Source organism: Rhipicephalus microplus, chromosome 4, assembly GCF_043290135.1.
Source record: "Rhipicephalus microplus isolate Deutch F79 chromosome 4, USDA_Rmic, whole genome shotgun sequence".
Lineage (NCBI taxonomy): Eukaryota > Metazoa > Arthropoda > Arachnida > Ixodida > Ixodidae > Rhipicephalus > Rhipicephalus microplus.
Window position 1 is genome coordinate 154,962,121 of NC_134703.1, and position 10,871 is coordinate 154,972,991.

General features: G+C 46.6%; 1 protein-coding gene across 1 annotated transcript; it reads left to right on the forward strand.

Moving 5' to 3' along the window:
• Nucleotides 1-9,853: 9,853 nt before the first annotated feature.
• On the forward strand, nt 9,854-10,291 carry LOC142814437 (uncharacterized). Its single transcript, XM_075893197.1, has one exon. The coding sequence runs from the start codon at nt 9,854-9,856 to the stop codon at nt 10,289-10,291; it is 438 nt and encodes a 145-aa protein (XP_075749312.1).
• The last annotated feature ends 580 nt before the right edge of the window (nt 10,292-10,871 follow it).

The following is a 10,871-nucleotide window of genomic DNA, read 5'->3' on the forward strand; positions in this document are numbered from 1 at the left end:
CCTGACCAACGTATTCATTGAGCAGACATGGAGATATCAAACAAATCAAACAAGAATTTACTCAAAACCAGGACAATGGCAAGGAGTGAAGAGAATTTAACTTAAGAGGAAACAACAAAAGTTCGCGCGATGGAAAAGAACAGCTATATAACAAACTATGCTCTCAAAGAATGCTACAACAAGTACAAACAAAACACAAATACGTGAAATGGTAATAAAATAATGACATGATGGAAATCAAAAAGAGATACAAAAAGGATTACGAATGATCGCACTTGTGAATAGCTGTGTGTGACGCAGTGCACACAACTACAATTATTAAAAGACTGGGTATAATAAAATAACAATTTAAAAAGTCACAATAAAAAGTTCCATACGGACAAGGCCAGCTCTTGGTACACGTAGGGGAGTTGACGGGGTGTCGCTGAAAATCTCGCCAGCTTAGTAGGCGACACGGGTGCCCGGTAATGCAGCCGTCTCAATACGTTGCGCGGGCTACTCCATGCCCGTCGCCTACGCGAGCCTCGCGACACCGACCAACGCGCTTCTTTCTGGTTGCACGTCAACTGCCGATTCTGAAGCAGTCAGAACTTTTTCGTGGCGTACGCGTGCTCTCATTCCTTCTGGATGATGATGATGATGAACGAACTTTATTTATTTAGCAGAAAGTTCCTCCTCTCCTTTTAGGTGCAAAAGCAGAAAGGAGGACCACACCTAGACGACGGCCATGATCACATGGGCCTTGGTGGTGTCTTTGGCCTGCCGCATTAAGCGGGCTTGTGATAGAAAGTCAGAACTGAGGAGTGCGGTATTTCATCCACTCACGTCTGGGAATTTGCTTCTGTTGGGGGCCTGCGGGCATGCCCATAAAATGTGGCTCAATTCCGCCCTGTTGTGGCAAACTTTACACTTGTTCGAATGAAGACCCGGCACGCAGTGGCTTATTGTTACCGGACTAGGAAACGTGTGGATCTGAAATAGGCATCACGCCACCGCCTGTCCTTTGTTCAATGGCGAGTGTGCGGGAAGATGGATATTCCTGCTTAGCGTGTAGTGCTGCGTAATATTTCTGTAAGTGGTCATCCGCTCAAATCTCTCGTCGGGTAATCCAGAGGCTTGGTCTGTGAGTCCTCGAGCTGTCTGGTGCGCAGCCTCATTGCCGGGTAAGCAGGAGGGAGTGGCTGCCCCCAGACTATATCTATTGTTCGTTAGTGTTTGCATCCAGTCAATATTCTTAAAGCTATTTGGGATATTCGCCCTCGTGCAAGGTTTCTCACAGCCGTCTGCGAGTCGCTAACAATCAGTGAAGTCGAGGTGGATGCTATGGCCATTGCAATAGCTGCTCCCTCCGCCTCTTCTGCAAAGCTCGTTCTCACCGATCCGCTGGCCTTATGATTTCATTTGTAGTCCACTACTGCTATAGTCACGTCATTCCCTTTGTATTTGGCCGCGTCTACATATGTTGTTTCCGGTCAATCTTTTACGTTGTTATGAGATCATCTATTTTTCATCGAACACATGTGTGCTCCTTTCGGTACAGGTGTAGGGAAGACGCGGTGGCGCCGTGCTGGGTCGTTAGTCGCCGGATGTCGTCTTGCCAATACAAAGGCCCTCTTCCTTAGACGATAGGGCGTGTGGGCAAGACGAAAATTGCAGTCGTTTGTGACACTCCCGTATACTCTAAGATATAAATATAGAGTTAATTTTGCACAAATACCTGTGTATCTTGCAGGAATTTCTAGAATGCAGTACACAATGCGGGAAATGTGTTTCAAAAAAAATACAAGTGCCACACTACCGACAAACATTCCCGCATAGACAGTGGTTTGGTAGTTTATTAAAAATTCTTCGAATGTTAGCTTATTCAGATCACCGTGTCACCAATCTGCTACTTCAGAATAAAAAAAAATACAATCTGGTTGGCATAAACTTGTTTTGGGGAATTTAACGTCTCAACGCGACTCATGCTTACGAAATACGCTATATAGTGCATGTGTTTCAAGAAATGTGTCCAATATTCTTTAAAAATCACTAAAAAGAGGTACCTGCGTGCTACTTGCAGCATTTTCTTGCGGCGGGAGACATCTTCAGGTGCGTACAAACATTAATTTGGGCAGCAAATATAGAAATTACCAAAATTACGTTTTAACAAGTATACTGATTGACGGTCACGTCAAATAAGCGACTTCCAGCGCTTCCTACAAATAGTCTAAAGTCACTTTAAAATTTTGGAAAATTGGCTGCTGGTAATCACCACAGAGTGATACAATAAGCCTAATTTAGCTGGATAAACCAAAACCGACGCACCAAACAGTGCATCTACCATTCACTTCGACAATGCCCTCTGTGACGACACTGTTTCCCTCGCCATTATCAACCGTCAATTTTGACACTTCGCTTCGAGGCCGCGTATTGACGCTCGCTTATTCTTCTCCTTCAATGCGAGGGAAACAGTGTCGTCATTGGGAGTGTCGGCTGAGTAATGTATTGGTGAGTCTGAGTCAGTGTGAGTCCTCTTGAATAAAATTTTCGTAAGTGTGAGTCTGGGAGACTTCGGCTCAGGAACATTTTGGAGAGCCTTGAGTCCGAGAGAGAGTCCGAAGCGCAAAATCTCTTTCTTGAGTGAATCTGAGTGAGTTTCCCATTTTTTTTGCCGACCTATCAGACTCCTATCTATTGATCTTTGTATTGCTATCAGCCTTACTTTCATACGACTTTCCGCGCGTATTGTACGACGTATTGCGAGCGATGCAGTCGATTGTATCAGACTGGCTGGAATTGGACCTGTGGATGAGAGGGGCTCGCCACGCGTTGCGTAAGGGCCGGTTCACGCTAGCGGAAAGCCTGCTGTAACGTTGTAGTGCCGTAGACCGGCGACCGGTGCCGCACGCAAGAGAGCTGTTCAAATTGCACGGCAAGCTCCTCCGACAAACATGGCGGCCCTTCCGAACGCAGTTGTCGACTGCCTAGAATCTATCAAGAGACCTGCGTGCTCTCTGTAGCTCGTAAGCTCGGAACTTATTCTTCCATTAGCTTTAGACTCATGTCCTGTAGCTTCGACAACACAGTACTCGAATCGATTCGGCACCGTTTTTGAGAACCATATTCAAATGATTGATGTTTTAGGCCTAAGCAAGCCTTTCCGAGTCTCGGAGGGCAGACATTCCACGTTTGTTTGTTGTTGCTAACGATAGATAACTAGGGCCACTTGTCAAAACGCCTGCTTTGGGGAGGTTTATTTGAATTGCTGTGGCCTTTTTTAAATACCGGACAGGCAAAAATGCTCTAATCACTGCTGTAACGTAGTCTGGGAACAACACGTACGACATATGGTGAATGTTGCTGAGCAAGAAGCAAGCATCTTGAAGAGTCCCGCGGCAGACACCGACGATTCGGCGAGGCGAAAGCAGACGACGCGGCTCAGCCATGTCGCTCCTCCATCGCTGATTGGCTAAACCACTCTCCGGAAAACGGCAAACGGCAACGGCCTTAAAATGGGTCTCAGACCCATTTTTCGAACGACGAAGAATGGAAGAAGTGCGCGAAGCAAACAGCCGCACACGGCTGCCAGAGAACCTCAAACGGCGAGGCATGCTTGCCTCGCCGTTTGGAAAAGAAGCCGTTGATTGCATCAGCCTGGCTCACTCGCTGGTTTTGACGCTGGTTGCATCTGCCTGTCTATCGATGTTGACGCCACTTGCACGACCACTGGATAAAAAACAAGGTTTTATATCCAGCGGCCATGCCACTTGCATCACACGATACCCACTTGAATACCTTATTGAAGCAACGAAGTTTGGTTTGGGCTCCCAGTCAGTCGCTCGCTGGATTTCGTGCCGACCGGCTGTGCCTCCGCGATCTCCCGATCTTTTTGCCATTTTTGAGCTAGTTTTTGTCTGGTTACGCGTGTCATTGGAGGGAAGAACGAATATCTCATAGCAAGCCGCACAAAAGTCAACTTGTGTTGCAACTGTGCAATACTTCAAGGGACTACAGGGAACGCGTTTGTCGGCTCATCTGTCTGCCTCTCCAAACTTCCTTCCTCAGTGACCGAGAGAGCGAGAAAAGCAACTTTATTGATGGCATAGCAAGGTCGGTTAACTTAATTTGCCAGTGATTCGAAGGGTGGTGGCCAAAAGCTTGCCACGACCGTTTCGGCCCAGTTAACCATTTTTGCCTGAAGACGGTAGTCAGCTGACGACAGGAGTGACTCCCACGCCTCTAGGGACGAAGCTGGCAGTATTGTTTTCGGTGAGGGGGGTTCCCCTCGCATTCCCCAAGATTGTGATTTTGTATAGCTTTGACGCAGCTGCAATGTCGGCCGTTTAGTGGAATTTCTTCTGGACAAATTTTAGACAGCCGATGAGAGATGGGTAAAGCATTCGTTTGGATTTGCCTCCAGATCATGGCCTGTTCCCTTGACATATCTGCATGATGGACCGCGTATGTATTACGGTTCTCTCCGTGATACGCTGTAATTTCGTTATATGTGGTGATCCCCTTCTGTGCGAAGTTTAGGGTGGAGGGGTCCACGTCCCGGTTGATTAAACCTCGGGCTACGCGGTGGGCCGCCTCATTCCCTGGATTCCCTGCGTGAGCAGGCACCCATATAAGTTGTATTTTATTGTCTCGTTTCTTATTTTTGATAATGTTGGCCGCGATCGGCCCAACACAGCCCATCTTAAAATAATGAGCGCTTTTTTCGAATCACTCAGCATGAAATTGGTAGCCGGAATTAAGGTGGCCAGCGCGTTGGCGACTTCTTCTGCCTCTAATGCTGAGGCCGTTTTTACGGTGGCTGCAGTAATAAGTTCCCCATTGTCGGTCACCACGCATATGGTGTAACGGTCTCTCGCTTGTCGAGCGGTGTCAACATGCGTTTGGGTGATCCTGAAACTGTTTTGCGAGGTTTTCTGCTCTGGCCTTTCGTATCTCGGCATGTATTCCTGTTAGCATATTTTTAGGCAGGGGTATAGTTATAATGTCTGCACGAGTTGCCGCTGGCAGTAAATCCTTGTTGTTGAGCGTGCAACTAGTGCGTCATCCGAGACGGTTGAGTATGTGCAAGACTGCTTTGGTTCGTGAGAGAGAGCCTTTCTTCTTGGGCCGTTAAATGCTCTTCTATTAGTTCATCCATATGTTGTGGATACTAAAGCGCAGTAGTTTTTCTGTGCTTGCGTATCTGGGAAGTCCTAGAGCACGTTTATATGTTTGCCTAATTAGGGAGTTTAGTTTTTCCACATCCTTCTTTCTGAGTTGGTAGTAGGGGAACGAGTAGGTGACTCGACTGATTACAAAAGCGTGGATTAACTTGCATAGGTAGGATTCCTTCATTCCCTGATTTTCCATTGCCGCTCTCCTTAGAAGCCTAGTCGTTTGCTATACGGATGCCTGTAACTTGTTGATAGCTTCTCTGATATAAGTGTTATGCTGGATGGGCCCTCCTAAAACCCTGATTGTGCGAACACTGGGAACAACGTTCCCATTTACTGTGATATCGATTGCGGAGCGCTCTCTACTGTAGGGGTCATCTTTCTTGTTTATGGTTCTGATTACTAAGAGCTCGGATTTGTTGGGAGAACAACTAAGTCCCACTTTCCTTGCGTACTCATGTACAGTGTCGGCGGCTGCTTGCAACGCGTCACAGATTTGTCCATCTGAGCCTGTGCAGGTCTATATGGTAATATCATCAGCATAGAGTGAGTGCCTAATGTGTGGGATCTGATCCAAAAGAACGGGCAGGCCACACATCGTAATGTTACAGAGGAATGGTGATAACACGGCTCCTTGTGAAGTGTCCCGTGTTCCAAGGGTGATTTTGTCGCTTTTGAGGACGCCAATGGTTAGTTTAGCCGTGCGTTCATGTAGAAAAGTTCTGATATATTTGTAAGTGCGACTGCCGACGTTCATTTGGACCAAGTTGGCAAGTACAGCAGCATGGTACACATTATGAAATGCTTTAGTAATATCGAGGCCCAGGATGGTCCTGGTAGCCACTGTGTGTCTACGATTTAATATATCATTGTGAAGTTTCAGCACTATATCCTGTGTGGATAATTGCTGGCGAAATCCCTCAATTGTGAGGGGTAGCAGGTCCCTCGACTCTGCATAAGCTGTTAGTCGTCGTAGAATTGCGTGTTCCATTACTTTCCTAAACATGATGTAACGGAAATGGGGGGAAGATTTTCCAGACTCAATGTCTTGTCAAGCTTGGGAATAAATATTACTCGAGCATGTTTCCAACTTCGCGGTAGTGTCCCAGACGCCCAATGTTTGTTCATAAGTTCAGTAATTGCCGTAATAGACTTATCGTCTAGGTTACGCAATATTTTGTTGGAAATATCTCCTTGGGAAGCCGTTGTACGAATTCCATTCAAAACAGCACGTATTTCCGCCTCGGTTATATCTCGATCTAGCTCATCGTTAGTATTTCCGGAGAATTCAGGCATTTGTGACGAGCCTACCTCTGTGTTTAAATACCTGTTTCTCAGTTCTTGCACTAATTCATGGTTGCTGCCCGTGTATTTGTAAACGAGCTGATGAATTTTATTGCGCGACGTGCTTTTAGTCTGCTCAGGATCCATACGAAACTTGGTATGGCATGACATGACTGTATGAATAACATATTTGACTAGTCATGAAAATGACATGAAAATCATGACATGTATGCCATGAATGTCATGATTTACATTTCATGGTCCTGCACCTCATGCGGTGGTTTTGTTCACATGGCATGTTGCAAAACTGGTATGGTATCTCATGATTGCATGGCAAACACAAGCGACAGACCATACCATGAAAATCATGTCATGCGTGTCATGTAAAAACATGATTACATGCGACGCTCATGATGCACTCGCGGCGGTTCTGCTAGCATCACATATACCAAATTTGGTATCACGGTACGTGAATCGATGACGAAGGTATGATACTGGTGCAAACATCATTAATCATGAGATGCGTGTCATGTAACAACATGACTACATGCCACGCTCATGATGCGCTGGCACTAGCTTTCACTAGCTTCACTAGTTTCACTAGCTTCACATGCACCAAACTCGGTATTACGCGATGTGAACGTACGACATAGGTAAATGACACAACCAAACATGATAATAACGACGTGCGTCTCATGTAACAACATGACTACATGCCACACTCATGCTGCACTCGTGGCCGTTTCGCTAGCTTCACACATGCCAATTTGGTATTCATCATCATCATTATCAGCCTGATTACGTCCACTGCAGGACAAAAGCCTCTCTTATGTTCCGCCAGTAAGCTCGGTCCTGTGCTTTCTGCTGCAAATTTATACTCGCAAACTTCCTAATCTCATCTGCCCAACTAACCTTCTGTTTCCCCCTAACCCGCTTGCCTTCTCTGGGAATCTAGTCAGTTACCCTTAATGACCAGCAGCTATCCTGTCTACGCGCTACATGCCCGGCCCATGTCAATTTCCTCTTCTTGATTTCAACTATGATATCCTTAACCCCCTTTGTTCCCTAATCCACTCTGCTCTCTTCTTGTGTCTTAAGGTTACACCTACCATTTTTCTTTCCATTGCTCGCTGCGCCGTCCTCAACTTAAGCTGAACCCTCTTTGAAGTCTTCAGGTTTCTGCTCCGTAGCTAAGGACCAGCAAGATACAGCTGTTATATACCTTCTTCTTGGGGGATAGTGCCAATCTACCTGTCATAACTTGAGAGTGCTTGCCAAATGTGCTTCACCCAATTCTTATCATTCTAGTTACTTCAATCTCGTGGTTCGGATCCACGGTTATTACCTGCCCTAAGTAGACATAGTCCTTTACAACTTGAGTTCACTATTACATATCTCGAAGCGCTGCTCTCTTTCGAAGTTGTACAATACTTTCATTTTCTGCAGATTGATTTTAAGACCCACCTTTCTGCTCTCCTTGTCTAACTCCGTAATCATGAGTTGCAATTCGTCCCCTGAGTTGAGGGAGAGGCATTGGCTGTTATTAGCCGGATGCCAGCAGCGAATGCACTAGATTACGACAAGGTCGAAAGGGCTCTGCTCCAACGCTTCAGATTACCTGCCGAGGGTTTCCGAGAGAAATTCCGGAGCTTGAAACCACAAGAAAATGAGACAGGCTAGCAGTTCGCTGCTCGAATCTCCAATTGCTTCGATCGGTGGTTGGAGATGGCTATCATAGAGAGATCATTCGAGGATCAAAGAGATAGCATGATTGCGGAACAATTCCTGGCATCGTGTCACAAGGGAGTGGCAATATTCCTGAAGGAGCGGAACTTGAAGACGGTGGCTGAGCTGTCCGAACACGCCGACCATTATTTGGAAGCTCAAGGTCAAAGGAATCTAGGGAAAGCCCAAGATGAGAAAGGTTTGGAGAAGAAAGAGCAAACCAGGAGTGCAATCAAATGCTACTTCTGTGACAAGACTGGGCATAGAGCAGCAAATCGTGCCGCGGGTCGCACTCACAATTCATCGTCGAAATGCGACCGGTGCGGAAAGCGTGGGCACACAACAGAAACCAGTCGTGATCGGTCAGGAAATGAAACGGCTTGCATGGTTTCAGATGAAAACTCTGCTGATGCTGACAGGGAAAAGCAACGTGACCAAGAGTACAGGGATAAGACAAGTGATGTTACAACATCTGTCAAAGCGGGAGAAGCCAAAGATGCTATGCCAGTGGTCGTGGGGATGTTGCACGGACGTAAAGTGTCGGTACTTCGAGACACGAGCTCTAACATTGTACTTGTAAGTGAATCCATGGTGCCAGAAACGGATATCACGGGTACAGAAAAGCCAGTTCGGTTGGCTGATGGAACAGTACGGCGGATGCCAGTTGCTAGGGTACTCATTTCGTCGCCGTATTACTGCTGTTGGATTGAAGCCCGATGCGTCGAAGACCCTCTTTATGACGTAATTCTCGGTAATATGCCAGAGGTCAGAGGAGTTGACGATCCGGATCCCCTCTAGAGATTGCCTACTGCAACGCACGCTCAGGGTACGGAGTTCCAACCTCATAAGGTTACGCATAAACGTGACGAGAGATGTGTTGATCAGCATACCAGGGAAGATTCAGCCTATGCCGTGGAGAGAGCTACGAGGAACAAGAGTGAAAAGGAAAAGAAGGGCATCAAGGAGAACAACTCAGTAGCAGCCATAGACATAACTGCAGCAGAAATGGGGAGAATGCAGGAAGCGGACAGTACGCTGCGACGGTGTTTTGAGATTCAGGGCAAATGGATCTATTGTAAGAGGAGTCGGGTCGTGCATAAGTTTGAGAAGCTTTCAGGGCTGCTGTACAGAATAGTCAAGACCCATGAGGGAGGGGAAAAGAGACAGTTAGCAGTGCCGGTGAGTTTACGAAGGGCTGTTCTAGACTTGGCACATGACACTATTACGGCTGGCCATCAGGGAGTAAGAAAGACAACTAGCAGAGTCGCTGAAGACATTTTTGGCCGTGCATTCAAAGCGACATTAAAAGGTTTGTGCGATCTTGTGACACATGTCATAGAACCACACCAAAAGGTTTGGTCTCGAAGGTACCTTTGAGGACTATGCCTATTATTGAGCAACCGTTTCAAAGAATCGCAGTGGACATTGTAGAACCTATAAAACCAGTATCCCACAGAGGAAAGAAGTACATACTCACAGTGGTGGATGTGGCTACTCGATACCCGGATGCGGTTCCAATGAAAACCACGGATACAGTAACAATAGCGGAGGCCTTGGTGGAAATGTTTACGAGTTATGGAGTTCCGAGAGAGATACTAACGAATAGAGGAATCTATTTCACGTCGGAATCGATGAGGGAGATTTGTAGACTGCTGTCTATGCGACACCTCTTGACGACACCATATCACCCCATGTGTAACGGCTTGGTTGAAAGGTTCAATGGCACGCTCAAGAATATGTTGCACAAGGTGTGCCAGGAGAAACCCAAGGAATGGGATCGATACCTACCGGCACTCTTGTTTGCATATAGAGAAGTGCCGCAGGCTAGCACCAGCTTTTCGCCGTTCGAGTTGATTTATGGAAGAGCGATCAGAGGACCACTAATGGTTCTGAGGGAAGTCTGGTCGAACACTGAATTGAAAGAAAAGCAAAAGTCCTCGTATGTGTACTTATTAGAACTTCGGGACAAGCTTGAAGAAACTTGTCGCATCGCACGGGAGAGCCTCGCCGAGGCCCAGGCATCATACAAGAAGTATTATGATAGAAGAAGCCGAAAAAGGGTCTTGCAGGTTGGGGACAAGGCATTGGTACTCCTACCAAGTGACAACAACAAGCTCACAATGAGTTGAAAGGGACCTTTTGAGGTGAAGAAGAAAGTGGCTGAAGTCGACTGTAAGCTCGAAATTGGAGAAATGTGAAAGGTACTGCATGTCGACATGCTGAAAGGATACGAGGACAGGCAACCCAACAAAGCAGAGGACATCGCAGGCATGGTTGTTACGGAGACGGAGTTGGGAGATCCATACGAAGAAGAAATACCCACATACAGCATAACCAAAACAATGGGTCGAGAGAAGGTGGCTATAAAACCCGATCTCAATAAGGTGCAAACGGATCACCAGCCGCTGGAGTACCTCAACCGGGTGAAGCATAATAACGCTAAAGTCATGCGGTGGACCCTTATCTTACAGGAGTACAGTTTCTCGGTCCAGTACATAAAACAGAGAGACAATGTTGGCGCAGATTTTATGAGTAGAATGATGAAGTAGGAAATTCCGTGCGGACACATACCTGGTATCGTTGTTTCATTGCTCATGTGGGATGACAGTGAAGTGTGACTGTGACTCACGAAGATGGATGTGCGCGTTAGTGTAGGCACAGTCCCTTAATACCGTTCTGGTCATGAAACTTCTCCGTCACTCTATGGGA